Consider the following 18,989-nt stretch of genomic DNA (forward strand, 5'->3'; position numbering starts at 1 on the left):
GGCAATCAGGCCCCACAATGTCACTTCCAAGCACCTCCCGGGGTGGCCTGTCCTCTCTCCTCCTCTTCCTGCTGAGCCCCTGGGTCCAAGGACCTCCCACCTTCAAAAAGTAAAAACAGCACAGCCCAGACCCAGGGGGTAAATTCATGTCATCACTTCTTCCTGGGCACGGTACCCAAATGGCCCCTGAGCCACAGGAACACGACGCCCCTGTGGCCCTGACAGCCGCTGCTGATTGCCCTGGGAGGGGCCTTCCAGGAACGGCACAGGAGGGAGGATGCAGCTCAGCACTCGGCCCGTTTTCAACACCAGCGGGATGTTCACGACCTCCCTGCAGACACTAATGGACAGAACATCACAGCAGTCTGGTGAGCAATGATGTCAGCGCATTATTAAATTCAAACGGGAGGGGAAGTTTTGACACTAATCAATGCTTTTTATTCCACCCAAGACTGGCATATTCCCACCCAAGACTGGCATATTCCCACCCAAGACTGGCATATTCCCGAGACAAATCTCAGTGGTTACTGAATTGCTGCTCTGTTCACAGACGCTGGGCTGCCCTGGGGAAGCTGCCAGGCAAGTCTGTCCTTCCCGCCTTTCTGTAGATGCACACGGGGCTTTCAGGAAGCAATGTTGTTTTGTTGTTTTTTTTTTTTTTTGAGACGGAGTCTCACTCTGTTGCCCAGGCTGGAGTGCGATGGCATGGTCTTGGCTCACTGCAACCTCTGCCTCCCGGGTTCAAGTAATTCTCCTGCCTCAGCCTTTGGAGTAGCTGGGACTACAGGTGCATGCCACCACACCCGGCTAATTTTTGTGTTTTTAGTAGAGATGGGGTTTCACCATGTTGGCCAGGCTGGTCTTAAACTCCTGACCTCTTGATCCGCCTGCCTCAGTCTCCCAAAGTGCTGGGATTACAGGCGTGAGCCACCATGCCCAGCCAGGAAGCAATTGTTTTTTAGCTCATTAACATGGCAAAGACAGATAGCCGGGGCCTTCTGAGAGCTGTAAATGAGCTTCTCACCTCTCTGACAGTTTTCAGCAGACATGGATTCCTCAGTCCTAGAGCTGCTGGCTGCCTTCATCCTTCTCTGCCCCAGAGCTCCCTCACCTCCCTCAGGAAGTGGCAGAGCAGTTTGCGGTGCCCAGGCCCCCCAGGGAAGCTCTGGCAGGTGCTTGCTAGGGTTGGGTCTTTACCCCAGAACCCAGCAAAACAAGCACCTTGGTATGGAAGGGGAACATCCCTGAAAGGCCCTTGGACAGTATTAGCAGCTCAGGGGCAGGTCCTGGAAAGGCCTTTTCCAGGTAACACCATTGAATGGTTCATGGGGTCAGAGCAGGCAACAAAAGCACCATTTTTCATCCCAAGAGACACATTTTTCCCAGTGTCTGACAGTTGAAAATATTTGTTTTCTCTGTAGAAAGCTGGGATGTTTTGGCAGCAAGCAATTTATGTCACTTTGAACCACAGAGAATGCCTCTGAAATGATGATATGGGTCAATGAAGCAGCAAAGTTTCTTAACTAAAGTCCATTTCATAGAAACAAACGCAAAAATGATTGTAATTATGAGGGACGGGCCCACTGTGGCACTTCCCAATGGTGACAGTCAGGCTCTACCCCTAGCCCTTGAAGTCAAGGCCATAAAGCAAACAGCCAAAGGTCCCCTTGTATCGTCTGATCTGACAGCTGGGGGTGGAAGGCAGGCAGCCTCACGGGAGCACAGACCTGGGTAGTCACCAGGGGCCCATGTGCAGAAGAACTCCTCATTTGCTTTGACACGCTGCTGTTGCTGTCTTGAAATTCTCGACGAGTTTATCTTCCAACCTAGACTTTGTGTGAGACGTTCTGTGGGACGACGTGGTGTGTGCACCGGCAGAGAACGCATCCCGATCTGCACGCCCACGGCGCCTCGCCCGCCACACAGTCCCGGCACCTGGTGTGCAGCTCCGCGAGACTCAGATTTCGAAGGCACGTGTCTCTCTGTGCTCATGTGACCCTGAGAGGCCACCCCTCTGTTTACCCAGAGCTTGCTGCAAACCAGAAAGTGCAACAGTGTTCTAAGAAACACAAACGACCAAGGGTCCCACCCTCTCTCCACTCACATTGCTTCCCCACATGTGCCAGCATTTACGCTGAATGTGGCCGTGTGCAGGGAAGGCAGGTGGGCAGCCCACAGTCCTTCTCATGTGTGAGCAAAGGTGGAGCATCGGCCGGGCGCGGTGGCTCAAGCCTGTAATCCCAGCACTTTGGGAGGCCGAGACGGGCGGATCACGAGGTCAGGAGATCGAGACCATCCTGGCCGACACGGTGAAACCCCGTCTCTACTAAAAAATACAGAAAACTAGCCGGGCGAGGTGGCGGGCGCCTGTAGTCCCAGCTACTCGGGAGGCTGAGGCAGGAGAATGGCGTGAACCCGGGAGGCGGAGCTTGCAGTGAGCTGAGATCCGGCCACTGCACTCCAGCCTGGGCGGCAGAGCGAGACTCCGTCTCAAAAAAAAAAAAAAGGTGGAGCATCTCGGTGGACAGTGGGTGTTTCATGAAGGGAAATAAACACAGCCGAGTGAGTTTCACACAGCATTTCCGCCATTCTAATGAGAACACAATACATATGCATGTTTGAGCTGTGACAGGTGAACTGTGTAGTTGTTCAGATTCTGCATGTGAATTAAATCTTCTTTCGTTTGCATCTGAAACCAGCAATGCACAATATACAGATGAATGGGGATCTTTGTGTTAATAATTCAAAAATCTTAAATTTTTTTAGAATGATGCTGAATAGCAAATAAAAATGCCATGACAAGTCAAGAGGGAGACTGTGAAAGGAAACATCTTATACTATAACTAGCTCCTTTAGGGGCACTTTTCCTTGATGTCTGAACTAGACCTGTATTTGCACTTTGCACAGGCCCTGCAAATTACACAGGCGGCACCGCAGGGCATGAACACAGGCGAACCACGACCGGCTCAGCTGTCCCAAGGCTCTGCGTGAACGGCTCCTGACACACTGCCCTCCTCCCTTTTCTCATCTGTTTGCATTAATTTGTGCTCAATCGTAGGAAGCTGAACAGATGTATTTATTCAGAATCCCCAAGCAGTTAACCAGAGCTCCCAATTCTGATCCATCATCTTAGCTCCTGAGAAGTTCTGTACTTACCAGCTTCCTGGTTAACCCACACACCACTCCCAGCTCTTGCTGGTTTGAGTTTTGTGAACCTTCGACATCATTAGGGAAGCCTCTGCCATACTCAGTACCTATAAGCAAAGGGCATTCACACTTCCTGAGGATTTAACGAGTGGCACCACCTAAATCAATCTTAACAACAATCCCATTTGCTGGGCGTGGTGGCCCACTCCTATAATCCCAGAACTTTGGGAGGCCAAGGCAGGTGGATTGCTTGAGCCCAGGAGTTCGAGACCAGCCTGGGCAACATGGCAAAACCCCATCTCTACCAAAAAATACAAAAATTAGCTGGGCATGGTGGTGTGCACCTGTAGTTTCAACTACTTGGGAGGCTGAGGTAGGAGGATCACTTGAGTCCAGGAGGCAGAGGTTGCAGTGAGCCAAGATTGTGCCACTGCATTCCAGCCTAGGCAATACAGTGAGAGCCTGTCTCATCAAAACCAATCCCCTGTCTCAAAAAAAGGAGATGGTATGACCTCCTCCAATCTAGGAAGCTACTGATCGCAAGACAGACCATTACTCTAGTACCGCTAAGGGAAAACAAAGACACTGGCAGTTAAATATGATGCGCTATTGATAAAAGATGCCTCCTAATTTCAAGGATGGGAAAACAATACACACCTGAGGAATGATGACATCCAGGGTGGTGGGTACCATGAAAGCCACACTGCTGCTTCCTGGGGACTCAGCACCCTCTCCCCAGCCACCAGCTGTTGAGGGCTAGGGCTTAGCCGCTGAATCTCTCCCCGTCACCACCTGAGCCCAAGGGAACAGCCTCTCCCTAAGTCACAGTCTCTTGCTCCCTAGAGGTGGACCACAGCCAGCGATCCCTCATGCGGGACACAAAGGCCCCCAGCCTTGGTTGGGTCAAGCCCAAAGGGGAATCCCAGCTCCAGCTGCAGAGCACCTCACAGGATCAGCTCGGGCCTCTCTTAAACTGCATTCCCAGCTCACCTTCTTCCTCTGCCCAATTCAGCTTCCATCACCTGTACAGGGGTGACCCCAGATCACCCTCAGTCACCCGACTCCATACAAATCTCTGTCTCAAAGTTTGGTCCTAGCACATTCAACCTAAGGCACATAGGACCACCCTCATTTCACAATAAAGCACGAAAACAGGGCAGTTACATGATGTGCCCAAGATGGCACGAGTCACACGTGCCGCAGCTGGAACTGAAACTCCAGCCGGACTCCAAGGCCACCCTGTTGTCTCCCCACGGTCAGTGCTCAGAGCACAGCCTGTAACTGTGAGAGGCCCCCAGGCTCTTCCCAGTGGTCCACGAGGCCAAAGCGATTTTCATAAACTATTAAGACATACTTTGCCTTTCTCACGTGTCCTCTTTCATGAGAGAACCTGGAACAGTCCAGAGGCTACGTGGCAGGAAATGACACGGCATGAGTGGGAGCGGAAATGAGAATCCAGGTGTCTTCTAGTAAATGAAACAATGAGATTTGCAAAAGAGTGAAACAAAATGTAAAAATGTGTAACAAAAATGCCACACTTAGCACTTTTTTATGTTTTGGAAAATAGAGCTACTATGTTTATAATGAAATAATTTGATTATTTATTTTTAAGTGAATAAAGAGCTTTTTCAAAGTGTTGCCAGTTTTTTTTTTTTTTTTTTTTTTTGAGACGGAGTCTCGCTGTGTCGCCCAGGCTGGAGTGCAGTGGCCGGATCTCAGCTCATTGCAAGCTCTGCCCCCCGGGTTTTTACGCCATTCTCCTGCCTCAGCCTCCCGAGTAGCTGGGACTACAGGCGCCCGCCACCTCGCCCGGCTAGTTTTTTGTATTTTTTTAAGTAGAGATGGGGTTTCACCGTGTTAGCCAGGATGGTCTCGATCTCCCGACCTCGTGATCCGCCCGTCTCGGCCTCCCAAAGTGCTGGGATTACAGGCTTGAGCCACCGCGCCCGGCCAGTGTTGCCAGTTTTAATATCTAAGGCAACAGATGTAGACAGCACTAACCCACCAAAAAAAAAAAAAAATTCTTTGGAGGCTTCAATAATTTTCAATATAGGATGTGGTCCTGAGATCAAAATTTTACAAATCACTGCTCCACACTCTGCTGCCGGGAGTTTGGAATTTCGCTCTCCACCCCACACCAGCCGAAGGACCCCAGGAACAGCCTGTAATCCCTCAGTGCTTCCGTCTCTTCAATCTGCTACATAAAGACATCTAACTTCCCTACAGCAAAAGGAAAGCACCAGTAGAACTCTGTAAGTTAAAACTACTTTTAAAATTTTACTGCCCTATACTATAGCCAGTATCCCCTTCTCCATTTTTCTATGAAAATTCTAACAAAATATATTATACTAATTTACCATACAGGATTAAAATGTCATTAGGCTTGCAATGCGTACCTTAAAACAGCCAGATAAAAATTTTAAGACAGGAATAAGAAGAAAGCCATTCATATCGTTGGTATATAAAACAAGCTTCAGAGAGTGTTAGTCCCATTTTATTCATGGAAAAAAATAAATACGAAGACACTGAAATCACCTGGAGAATTTTTAGGAGATGCTGACGGCAGGCCCCATATGAGATGAATCGATTTGGAATCTTGGAAGGTTGAGGCCCCAGACATCATGGTTTCTGAGGCTCCCAAGTTATTTCGATATAACGTCCGGGCTGACAACTACTGGTCTTGTTGATGAAGAGGGTCAAACTCTGTAAACTATTTGAAGAGATGTATTCTGAGCCAAATGTGAGTGACCAATGGCCCAGGCCACAGCCCCAGGAGAGCCTGAGATCATGTGCGCAAGGTGGATGGCCTTCAGCTTGGATGTATCCATGCTATGGAGGCATAAGACATCCATCAATACACCAAGATGTACACAGGCTGGGTCCAGAAAGACCAGACAACACTAAGCAGGGTCTTCAGGGCATAGGTGAATTCAAAGATTTCTGAATGGCAATTGGTTGAGTTTATCTAAGAACCTGGAATCCGTAGAAAGGAGTGTCTGGGTTAAGATAAGGGGCTGTGGAGACCAAGGTTTTTATCATGCAGATGAAGCCTCCATGCTGCAGGCTTCAGAGAGAATAGATGGTCAATGTTTATCAGACTTGAGAAGGTGCCAGACTCTTAGTTAATTCCCTCTTGGATCAGGGAAAAGACCTGGAAAGGAAAAGGGATTCTCTACAGAATGTAGACATTTCCCAGGAGAGACAGGTTTGCAAGCCATTTAAATATATCGCAGAAATATATTTTGGGGTAAAATAAGTCCATTTCTTTCAGGGCCTGCGATCTGCCATGTTGGTACCTTACGGCTGCAAAGAGTCTCCTTTGTCAGTCTTCACGCCTCTGTTTCAATGTTAACGCTGGTCAGCCGTGCCTGGACACCAAGGGAGAAGGGTAGAATAAGGTGTGTCCAAACACCCCTTCCCATCATGGCCTGAACTAGTGTTTCAGGTTTACTTTAGAATGCCCTTGGCCGAGAGGAGGGGTCCATTCAGCTGGTTGGGGGACTTAGAATTTTATTTTTGGTTTATATTCTGAAGCCAAGAGTGGCTTATTTCCTTCAGTGCAGAGGAACCCAACAGATATTTTTAACAAGGAAAGGGCAACAGAAAAAAATAGGGATTCATTTTATATTAGACAAAACACAGAGCTAAAAATAGAGGGAGAGAGGGAGGGAGGGAGAGAGTGGGGGAGGCAGGTGGAGAGAGAAAGAGAAAAAAAGATGGATGTGGCCATGGCAGCATTGTTTCTGGGTATTTCCCAATTCCCACATAAAACAGACTGAGCAACTAGATGAGGAAATCAACAAACCAAGATCACACTTAAACCAAAGCGAAGTGAAGCTGTCCCCAGCTAGTGATCCCAAGGCAATGTCCAGATGAACGCTGAGGAGAGGACCAGAGAAAAGCAGCCTTAGCTGTAGACATCAGCGAAAACGGCAAAGAACCTGAAACATTCTCTCCTTCATAAAAGCAATGAGAAAACCACCCAAAAATATCAGAATCAACTTTTACAGAACTCTGGAAATTCACTAAAGGCTGGCAGGAATCAGAGCAATTTACTCAAAAAAAAAAAAGAAAGAAAGAAAGAAAAGTAATAAATGGCTGAATCTCAGCAAGAACAGCAAACTTCCTGGCGTCTTAACTCACCCTATTTCCAGTTCCCTCTCCTCAGCTCTGCCACAGGCTCGAAAATGAGCAGCTCACAATGGCAGTAAAAACCAACAGCCTGGAAGCCACCAGAAGCACAGGGTGGGGTCAGAGTGCCTTCCAAACCGCATTCCCAGAGAATCGTCACTACGTGACCTGTCTGGTTGTTCCCGGGAGGACCCACCGGAAAGGCTGTCTTTATTTCATCCAACTCAAAGCTCACATATGTGAAAAGTCTTTTCCCCGGGGAGTGGGCGGGCGGGGGTGGGGGAGCATTTGCTGAAAACATTTAGAGACAATGTTTTACTTACCAGCCGCCGGAGGTAGAGGATAATGGTTGGGACAAACAATAGGCTAACCAGAAACTTGAAGGAAAAGCTGGAAAGTGAGATGAGCACACGGGCTTTGCAAAGCTCCGACATGATCCTTGCTTGGAATATGGATGGAGGGCTGTGTGCCTGCCCAGGCTGTGCACACTCAGGAAAGACATGAGGCTCTAAGCTCTCACCTCTGGCTGATGCAGAGGCTCTGGGCCAGCAAGAAGTGAAGGCTGCCACCGAGCTGTGAACTGCGCTGCAGGTGTACCCCACGCTCACACTGAACCCTCAGCAGAGGCTGAGGCTTGTTTCCTTTTTTTTTTTTTTTTTTTGGAGACAGAGTCTTGCTTTGTCGCCCTGGCTGGAGTGCAGTGGCCAGATCTCAGCTCACTGCAAGCTCCGCCTCCTGGGTTCACGCCATTCTCCTGCCTCAGCCTCCTGAGTAGTTGGGACTACAGGTGCCCGCCACCTTGCCCGGCTAGTTTTTTGTATTTTTAGTAGAGACGGGGTTTCACCGTGTTAGCCAGGATGGTCTCGATTTCCTGACCTTGTGATCCTCCCGCCTCGGCCTCCCAAAGTGCTGGGATTACAGGCGTGAGCCACCGCGCCCAGCCAGACTAACGCTTGTTTCTAGGCATTTAAGGCAATCTGTCTGGTCATCGTCTGACCACTAACCAAACTGAGCAGAGACTTGGTGGCCACACATGATGAAAAAACACAAACTTTACAGAATTCGATGAGAAGTCACTAAGCAAGCAAAGAACAACAGACAGCAGCAGCAACACCACCACCTAAGGAGAGGGAAGTTCTGGTTTTCAGAGTTGCCACACTATATCATTTAAAATATCAAGTTTTCCTAAAAAATTTTGAGGCATTCAAAGAAACATGCAAATGTGCCTCTTCCACAGGAAAACAATAGAAGCTGTTCTTGAGGAAGCCAAAGGACTTACAAGACAAAGACTTTAAATGACCTTTTTTTTTTTTTGGAGACAGAGTCTTGCTCTGTCACCCAGGCTGGAGTGCAGTGGCATGATCCCAGCCTACTGCAACCTCTGCCTCCCAAGTTCAATTGATTCCCCTGCCTCAGCCTCCCAAGTAGCTGGGATTACAGGCATGCACCACCATGCCCAGCTAATTTTTGTATTTTTAGTACAGATGGAGTTTCACCATGTTGGGCAGACTGGTCTTGAACTCCTGACCTCAAGTGATCCACCCACCTTGGCCTCCCAAAGTGCTGGGATAATAGGCATGACCCACCATGCCCAGACTAAATGAGCTATTTTTAATGTGCTCCAAAAACTATAAGAACAATGTCTAAAGAACTAAATAAAAGTAAGAAAATAGTGTCTCATCACATAGAGAATATGAATAAAGAGAAATTATATTTCAAAAATAATTGAAAAATTCAGTACAGGAGCTCAACAGCAGATCTTAGCAGCAGAAGAAAGAACTGGCAAACTTCAGGATGGGTCAACTGAAATTATCCAGTCTGAGGAACAGAAAGAAAAAAGAATAATAAAAAATTAGAAACCTGTGAGACCACCCAATGTACTAAGATACATGTAAAGGCAGTCCCAGATGTAGGAGAGAAAGAATGAGGCAGAAAGAATATTTGAAGAACCAATAACCCAAAATTCCCAAAACTAGATGGACAACATGAATCTCCACATCAAAGACACTCAATGAACTCCAAGTAGAATAAACTCTAAGAGAGCCACAACTAGACACATCAAAATCAGACTTTCAAAACCCAGAGAAAAGTACATCTATTGAAAGCAGTAAGAGAGAAGCAACTCATCACACATGTTATGGACTAAATATTTGTCCCCTCCAAAACTCATGTCGAAGTTTAATCCCCGATTTGGCAGTATCAGGAGGGAGGAGGTAACTGGGTCATGAGGGCTCTGCCCTCATGAATACATTAATCCACTCAGGAATTAATGAATCAATGGGTTATCACAAGAGGGGGCCTGGTGACTTTCTAGGAAGAGGAAGAGAGACGTGAGCTGGCACACTAGCACACTCAGCCTCCCCATCATATGATACCCTGTGCCACCTCAGGACTCTGCAGAGAGTCCCCAACAGCAAGGAGACCCTCACCTGATGCTGCCCCCAACCTTGAACTTCTCAGCCTGGATACCTGTAAGAAATAATTCCTTTTCTTTATAAATTACCCAGTTTCAGATGTTCTGTGATAAGCAACAGAAAACAGGCAATGATCCCCAATCACATTAACAACTAATTTCTCATCTGAGACTATGAAGGCCAACAGGCAGTGGAATGATATATTCAAAGTCCTAAAGGAAAAAAGACTATCAACCAAGAATTCTATACTCAGAAAATCTATCCTTCAAAAGTCAAGGAGAAATCAATACATTCCCAAACAAAAAACAAAGAGAATTTTTGCTAACAACCCTTCCCTAGAAGTTCTAAATGGAGTACTTTAGGCAAAAATGAAAGGACATTAGACAGTGAGTTGCATCCAAATGAAGAAATAAACAGCACCAGTAAAGATCATTATTTAGCAAATATGAAAGACAGAACAAATATTTGGGTATGTAACATTTATTTTATCCTAATTTTCTTAAAAAAAAACCTGTATAAAGCAGTAATTATAAATTCATGTTGATAAACATACAATCTATAAAGATGTAATTTTCATGACAATAACAGTACAAAGAAGGGAAAGAGAAGAAAATGATAAAGAGTGTTTGAAAATTAAGTTGGTGTTAATTAAACTAGATTATTATAAAGATCTTAATGTTAATTTGAATAAATTAATATTAACTTGGTGTTAATAAAATTAAATAATATTAATCTTCTGAGCAAACACTAAGAAAGCAACTCAAAAAATAATCAGGAATGAAAGGACGTTATTACTGACCTTACAGACATAAAAATTGTAAGGAGTATACAGAAAAACTATAAGTAATCATATGCCAACAAATTAGATAACCTAGGTGAAACTGACAAATTCCTATGAAGACATGAACTACTGAAACTGACCCAAGAAGAAATAGAAAATTTGAATATGCCTATAACAATTAAGGAAATTGAATGAGTAATTTAAAACCTCATAAAGAAAAGCCCATGGTCAGATAGCTTCCATTTTCAGTAGTTTCACTGCAAATGTTTAAGGAAGAATTAACACCATTCTTTCACAGTCTTCCAAAAAAAAAAAAGAGAGAGAATACTCTTCAATTAATTTGATGTGAACTTGATTGGATTGAAGGATGCAAAGTACTGATCCTGGGTGTGTCTGTGAGGTGATGTCAAAGGACATTCCCATTTGAGTCAGTGAACTGGGAGAGGCAAACCCACCCTCAATCTGGTGGGCACCATCTAATCAGCTTCCAGCATGGCCAGCGTAAAAGCAGGCAGAAGACCATGAAAGTGGTTCAGTCTTCCGGCCTACATCCTTCTCCCCTGTGGGATGCTTCCTGCCTTCGAACCTCAGACTCCAGGTTCTTCAGCTTTAGGACTCAGACTGGCTTTCTTGCTCCTGAGGGCCTATTGTGGGACCTCACCTCCTCAAAAAACTCCCCTTTATATACACATCTATCCTATTAGTTCTGCCTTTCTAGAGAACCCTGACTAATGCATTGGACAAGTTATGTATTACTATAATACCGAAACCAAAGATATCAAAAGATTAAGAAATATCCTTTATAAATACGGACATAAAAATTCTCAACAAAACCCTAAGATACTGAATCCAGAAACATATAAAAAGAATTATACAGCATGGTCAAGTAAGACTTATCCCAGGAATATAAAGTTAGTTCAAATACAAAAACTAACCAATGAGATACACGATGCTCACAGGATTCACGTGCTACGATGTAGACTGAATGTGGATGTCCTCCCCAAACATACGTGCTGGAATTCTGATGCCCAGTGTGACGGCATTAGGAGGAGAAGGCTTTGGGGGTAATTAGGCCATGAAGAAGGCACCCACACAGGTGGGATTCATATCCAAACGAAAGAGATCCCAGAGCTCCCTTGCCCCGTCTGCCACACGAGGACACAGGGGGAAGATGCCCCCCACCAGACACCAAACCTGCGGGAGCCTCCAGAGCTGTGAGAAATCCATGTTTGCTGTTTCAGCCGCCCACGCCATGTAATTTTTGTGACAGCAGCTTGAAAAGGAGAAACACTGGCACCGGGAAGTAGGGGCAGTGCTGTGACAAATTCCTAAAAACGCAGAAGCAGCTTTGGGTCTGGGAAATGTATGGAGGCTGCAAGAGTCTTGAGATGTGTGCTGGAACAAGCCTCCTTCACCGTGGATGAATTTTTAAAAGTGCTTGTGTTGAGATCAGAAGGAAGACAAAGCCATGTCTCTTAGAGAACATGGGCCATCATGAACGGAATGCTGGGAGGATGCGGACAGAAAGGCCATGGGAAAGGAGGAATGCACTATCGGACAGTGGAGAAGAGGCCATGCTCCTCACAGAGTGGTGAGGACCATGGCCGAATGCGTTCATGCTCTGGGCTCCTGTGGAAGGTAGAGCTTGTGAATGACGAAATGAAAGAGAGTCCCTCGGTGGCAGAGGGCCTCACAAATGGCCGGCCGGAGCTGGGAGCTGGGTGGAAGGAGCCACTGGGCCTGCCTGGGGCTGCTCCTCCATTGCCCTGCACAGCCTGAGTCAGACAGAGCGCATATCCCACGGAGAGTGAGCCCTGAGCTGGACAGAGCACGAGTCCCACAGAGGGTGAGCCCTGAGCTGGACACAGCACGAGTCCCACAGAGGGTGAGCCCTGAGCTGAAGAGAGCGTGAGTCCCACAGAGGGTGAGCCCTGAGCTGGACAGAATGCAAATCCCACAGAGGGTGACCCCTGAGCCAGACAGAATGCAAATCCCACTGAGGGTGAGCACCATGTGCGACTCAAACACACCCACCTGTGCTCATCAGACGTGAGCCAGACGTTCTCCCTCCCCAACCTCACACCACACATCTGCCTGGAGGTCGGGTGGTGGGTGGATCTCAGCTCCTCTCAGCAAGAAGGAAAGCCTCCAAGCTCCAAGGGCCCAGGGTGGGAGTTAAAACAAGACAGGCGAGCACAAGGAGGCACAGGCAATGACAGTGGGCAAGAAGGAGGCAGAGCCTGGCTCCCCTGATCTGTGCCGGCAAGCATGGCCACGTTCCCAGCAGCAGCTCCCCCAGACGCCATCCCGGCCAGGACCCGTGCGGCCAGCCTTGGATTTCTGTGTTCCAGTCCATATTGTTTGGGGATTTCTTTGCCTTCTCTTTTAAGGAAATGATAACACCGTTCTATGTACATATTTGGGTTTTTTTTGTTTTGTTTTGTTTTGTTTTGTTTTTGCTTTTTGCTTCTGACACGCAGCTCAATAAGTCAGAAGATTCTCGCCAGAAAATTAATCCATAGTCATTTTCATGACAGCAAATTGCATGCCAACGAGTGATATTTAAACGCTGAATTTTAATGGCTTGTCAGAAGCAAAATGTATTTTTTTTAAAAAATCATACATGAGAAAGCAGTATGTCTGCCCATGAAATAATGCTGCCTGTAGTAGACCAGAATGGTAAAACACAGTGAACGTATTTTGTTCTGTGATGTACACATCTACGTGGAGGAAGAAGGTTGTGAAATTAACTCCCATTTACCCTCCTTCTTCATGCGGAAGGCTCTGAAGTCCACGCAAGCAGCTGTCTGCCAGTGAATCCGACGGCTGCACCCGCAAGCAGTGCCTGGGTGAAGACGACAGGCAGAAGCTTAGGACCAACTCTGTTTCAAGTGCAGTTACCCAGACAGAATCATCTCCGGAATCCTGAAAAATGAGCCAACCCACATGCTCATGTGTAGACACCCATACACACGCACACACACCTGCACATGCACTCACGTGCTCACATGTAGACACCCACACACACATGCATGCACACCTGCACACACACTCACATGCTCACGTGTAGACGCCCACACACACAAGCACACACCTGCACATGCACTCACATGCTCACATGTAGACACCCACACACACATGCATGCACACCTGCACACACACTCACATGCTCACGTGTAGACGCCCACATACACAAGCACACACCTGCACAGGCACTCACTTGCTCACATGTAGACACCCACACGCAAAACGTCCCTACCCAAACACTATCCCCATGTGAGGCTGACAAAACTCAGGAAGACACCAGGATTTGAGATTCTTTCCTTCAGGTGTGTGCATGTGTGTGGGTGTCTACATGTGAGCATGTGAATAAGTGTGCAGGTGTGTGTGTGTGCATGTCTACTTATGAGCATGTGTGTGTGTGCAGGTGAGTGTGCAGGTATGTCAGTGTCTACACGTGTGCAGGTGTGTGTGTGGGTGTCTATGTGAGTACATGTGCAGGTATGTGTACATGTGTCTACACGTGAGCCCATGAGTGCATGTGCAGGTGTGTGCCTGTGTGTGTCTACACGTGAGCACATTAATGTGTGTGCAGGTGTGTGTGCATGTGTGGGTGTCTACAAGTGAGCATGTGAATGTGTGTGCAGGTATGTGTGCCTTCACAGCACACCCACCTTCCAGAAGCCTGCATCCTGGACTAGGTGCAGGAGTAAGCACACCAGTGGCCCCAGCAACCAAAGGGGCCTCCTGCCACAGGGTCATCCCTGGAGTTGCTGGAAATGCCCAGCCCAGGACACACCCCACAGCTGTGTCAGAACCAGCTGAGAAGGTGTCAGCAATTCTGTGTCCTCACAATGCAGAAGATGACTTTTCACTGTCTAGAGAGTCCAACAGCCCAGGACACATAGCCCCTGGGGACGGAGCTGGGCAGGGGGCTCCAGCTGTCCAGGCCATGGGCAGTTCTGATATACATGGGAAGATGCTCAGCCAGGGCCTGAGCAAGACCAGAGATGCAGGGCTGCCTGGGACCTCTGTCTCTACACAAGGCTATCTGCGTCCCCGTCTTCACATGCGGCTGCCCGGAGCTGTCCCTCCATCCCCATGCGGGGCTGCCTGGGACTCCGTCTCCATAAAGATGCTCTTATCCTCAAGAATAGGTGCCAGGAATGTGGACACAGCCTGACACTCGACACAATATTAATTTTCTCTGAGATGGTTTTCCTTAGGAGTTACCTTTTACCATTATTTAGTTAGATTGTTGACATGTAATTTAAATTCATGGATATATGAGACAAACTAGAAAAAGCTATTGCTTTAAAATCATAGGTAAGAAAACTCATCTCTGTTGGGGAATTCGGGGCCACTAGATATTTCTCTATCTCTCCTTTTGAAACTCACCTTAAATTTCTTGTTTTTTTCTAGTTTGTCAGGCTGAGCACCTTGTGCATTCTCTGGTTTCGTTTCATTCCGGGACGCCCACCCAGGCAGGGCCCCAGAGTGCTCACAGCACCAGCTCCCACGAGAAGACAGCTCAGGTGAACTCCGGCACACTGCCCCTGCCACATCTCCGCACAGGATAGCACGGAAACGTGATGATGCTTGGTGCCAGCCTAAAGACCTTCTGGGGGTCAGCTGCCAGCACATGGTGATAGCTACATACATACCTAGAGCCGGGTCAAAATTAGGCTCAGGGAGGTTCTGAAAGAATCAGGCCCATTCTCATTGGAAGACCCCTGGCCTCCACTCGCACGCCCAGCCATGGGCCTGGCAAAAGCTCATCCGTTAGCTCTTTAAATAAGGCTTTTCCCCCTTCTCAAGACGATACAATGAAGGTTGAAACACAGACTAAGGCTCACAAGATAAGCAAACCCAGAAAATGTGACACAGTGGAATAGTCACACAACCGTCCTTCAATGTGACTCACTCCATGTTTGTCCCTGCGCGGGCAGCGTTCCGTCTGTATCATCTACACTGATACCCGTATCTACTTGCCCAGCCAAGCCTGGCGCTGGGCTGCACACAGCACCCCACTGACAAATGACAGTGGCATAGACGGAGCAGGAGCTGGGCCCAAGCCGCCCTGGAGGCTCCTGCGGGAGAGGGCTCAGGAGTCCAGTGTGGCCTGGAACACGCACCAGGGAGTGGCCCAGTGCCCTGGACCGCACCGCCACACGCGCTTCTCCCTCTCAACCGGAAGTTTGGCTTTGTGGAGAGTTCCCCACAAAGTCACCAAGACTCAGGTGACTTGGGCTTTGTTTGCGGGTGGTTCTGTGTAACATGCAGGCGCCACCCAAAAGCAGACACGTGCAGCACTATGCATTGCCCCTGCTGGGACCCCCCTGAAGGACAGAGGTGAACCTGGGACCCCCCTGAAGGACAGAGGTGAACAGAAACCCTCCTGCTGAGCAGAACCTCAAGCAGCGCACCTGGCTGGTGATTCTGCCTGGAAGGAGAAATGGCCAGATGTGTGATTATTTATCAATTAATGGGCTGTGGCCAACGGTTTGGCTAGATGGCCAGGTTCTCAGAGAGAATATTACTGGAAACATTGTTGACAAGGGCAACTGGGGAAGAGACATACGAGATAGACATTTATGAAGTGGTAGGAAGTGCTAAGATATGTATGTCCCGTGTGAATATTCTCCAAAGAGTGACTTCAGCAGAGGAGAGTTTTGTTTGTTTGTTTGTTTGAGACGGAGTCTCGCTCTGTCGCCCAGGCTGGAGTGCAGTGGCGCTATCTCCGCTCACTGCAAGCTCCGCCTCCCGGGTTCACGCCATTCTCCTGCCTCAGCCTCCCAAATAGCTGGGACTACAGGCGCCGCCACCACGCCCGGCTCATTTTTTGTGTTTTCGGTAGAGACGGGGTTTCACTGTGTTAGCCAGGATGGTCTCGATCTGCTGACCTCGTGATCCGCCCACCTCGGCCTCCCAAAGTGCTGGGATTACAGGCGTGAGCCACCGCGCCCGGCCAGAGGAAAGTTTTAATAACCAAGTGGATTAGGGTGACCTGTTCTGTGGACACCAGTCCACCTCTTTCCCCAGCCACCCTGCCAGAGCCCAGCAGGCCCATGAACAAATGGCTGCAGTGGCAGGGGTGGAGGCAGAGGCAGGGGTAGAGACAGAGGCGGGGTAGAGACGGAGGCAGGGGTGGAGGCATTGGCAGGGGTAGAGGTGGCAGGGGTGGAGGCGGAGGCAGGGGTGGAGGCGGTGGCAGGGGTGGAGGCGGAGGCAGGGGTGGAGGCGGTGGCAGGGGTGGAGGCGGTGGCAGGGGTGGAGGCGGTGGCAGGGGTGGAGGCAGTGGCAGGGGTGGAGGTGATGCCTGGGCTCCCACTCACCAAGGCCAGCCCTGCTGTGGCCACCCCTGAGTCCCCAGTCGGCCACCACAAAGACCAGCCCTAAGTCCCCAACATGACACCATTTCCCGAGGTGATCAGCCAGCCGCCGGGGGCAGGTGGTTCCACCCGCAGCTTCCCCTGAGGAAGGGGTGGGGAATAGTCCTTGCTGGACTAGAGCTTACTCCAGATGTGGATTTCCCTTCCCTAGGCACAGTGTTCCTGCCAGAATTACCATCCGTGGACTCAGAACGCCTTATCCATCACTATGGTGTCCACACAGCACTGCTTCTGACCAAGAGATCTCACTTCACAGCCAAAGAAGGGCAGCAGGGGCCAGTGCTCTGGTAATTCCGGGGTCTTACCATGTTGCCATATATAATTTTTAAATTATCATAATTTTTAAAATTATGTTCTCATCACCCCTGCAGGAACCACCGACAACAAAAATCTCACAACAACGGTGACAGGCAGAGGCTGATTCTCTCCAGGCCGAGCCACACCTGCACCAGACCCAGCCAGGCCCAGGTAAGCAGCCGACGCCCGCCTACCGTGCACCGGGACCAGCTGTGGCCACTGCAGCCTCCCGGCATCTCCTCCCTCGGACACAGGAGGCAGCAGGCCTGGGTTCCTCCAAACCCGGGAGCGGACGATCCCAGCAGGAAGCACCCGTGAGCCCAGCGCCCGGCTGCCATCTGCCCCTTCCACCACCGCACTCGCGGATTCGGTCCGTCCCAGCTCCTCACCCCCCAGGAGGAGAAGCAAAGCCCGTGCGGGCGCTCAGTGTGGCAGCCGCCGAGCCTCGGCCCACGCCCACCCTACCTGTGCCGGAAAGTTTCTGCAAAGCCACGCGCAGGCGCTGCAGGGCCACGGGCGACACCTCGTAGCGGTAAAAGTCCATTGCCGGAACCTTCTGGCACCTTCCAAACACTCCATCTGTGGGGGAAGCAGACAAGACAGAACGAGACGTTTCATTGTCAGGGAGCAGGAAGGTCACACACGTCCTTGCAATGCGTTCTCATCACCTGCCGCCGTGAGGTTTCGGGCCGCGGGTCGCCAGAGGGGAGTTAGGACCCGGGAGCGCCCGGAATGTGCTGGTTTGTGAAATAAAAACCGAGCATCCCGGAAAACACAAATGCCAAAGTGGAGAGAAAGTCCCGCGTGGCTGCGATGTTTTCACTCCGCTTTCCTCCATACCCCGCAACCCTCCTTTTACGTAACTTCACATTGTTTATGTAAAACTTGCTTCTGACAACTCAGTGACAACAAAAAAATAAAGTCAATAACATTCCAGGCCAGTTTTCCAGAAGAAAACAGAAAACCCAGGAAATACAAATATTAATTTGTAGGCGCTCTAGGGTTCGGCAGAGTCTCTCCCGGGCTGCGTGGGAGGCCAGGGCGGCTTCCCCGGCTGCTTTCCGCGGCGCAGGAGAGGCGCGAGGCTGGCGAACGACGTGGGACTAATGGGACTAATTTATTTAGCTCAATTCCATTTGTCTGAAATGGCAGACTCTGCTCATCAACATCCTTTCCAACCACACCTTCTAATTAATTTAGGCCCTAATTAGTCTTTATTTGGCGAATTGTTCACTTTGAGACAAGCTTCCTGTGGGGTTTCAAACATTCAAATTACCTTCTTTGGTGCACACAAAAGATTAATTCAGGCACTACTGCTTCCACACAGGGCGGCCATCTGCAGCTCCAGGCCGGGCGGAAGGGGAAATGGTCTCTTTCATTGTTCACTACGGTTTCGCCGTGCAGCTTGGCTGAAGAAAGCCATTCAAATGCAACAAGTGTAATTAGCAGAAACACATTCGCCCAGGGCCAGGCTGACGCGGTAATTGCTGGTCTGATATTACATATATGCTCACTACACGGGGCCGGGTGATTAGCAGAAAATAACCTCGAGTATTGCAAGCGTCTTGCGGGTTTCTATGGGACTTTGCAAAGCCCAAAGAATCCGGCAGGCAGCCTGGCAGCTGCGCGGGCGGCGCACAATGGCGAGGAGGAGACGCCAGGCCCGTGCGGTTTCCCTCCGCGCAGCCCGGCCGCGCTGCCTCCTGTGTGAGAGCCGGAGCGAAGCCCCTGCGAGGCCACACACAGGCAGAGGGCTCCCGGGGACACGCCTGCAGCGCCCGGCCCCCCCACCGTGCGTGATGGACGGGCCGTACCCCACGGCGGGAA

The 18,989-nt window shown here is 49.3% G+C and overlaps 1 protein-coding gene across 2 annotated transcripts in view; it reads right to left on the bottom strand.

The window, feature by feature from the left end:
- Positions 1–18,989, bottom strand: part of PTPRN2 (protein tyrosine phosphatase, receptor type N2) — an 898,882-nt gene that overhangs the window by 630,040 nt on the left and 249,853 nt on the right. For both annotated transcript variants that reach the window (XM_025379168.1, XM_025379167.1), the window contains exon 3: positions 17,628–17,741. In XM_025379168.1, the coding sequence (XP_025234953.1) occupies positions 17,628–17,741 (114 nt within the window). The remainder of the gene's footprint in view (positions 1–17,627; positions 17,742–18,989) is intronic.

The sequence above is a fragment of the Theropithecus gelada genome, chromosome 3, assembly GCF_003255815.1.
Source record: "Theropithecus gelada isolate Dixy chromosome 3, Tgel_1.0, whole genome shotgun sequence".
NCBI lineage: Eukaryota > Metazoa > Chordata > Mammalia > Primates > Cercopithecidae > Theropithecus > Theropithecus gelada.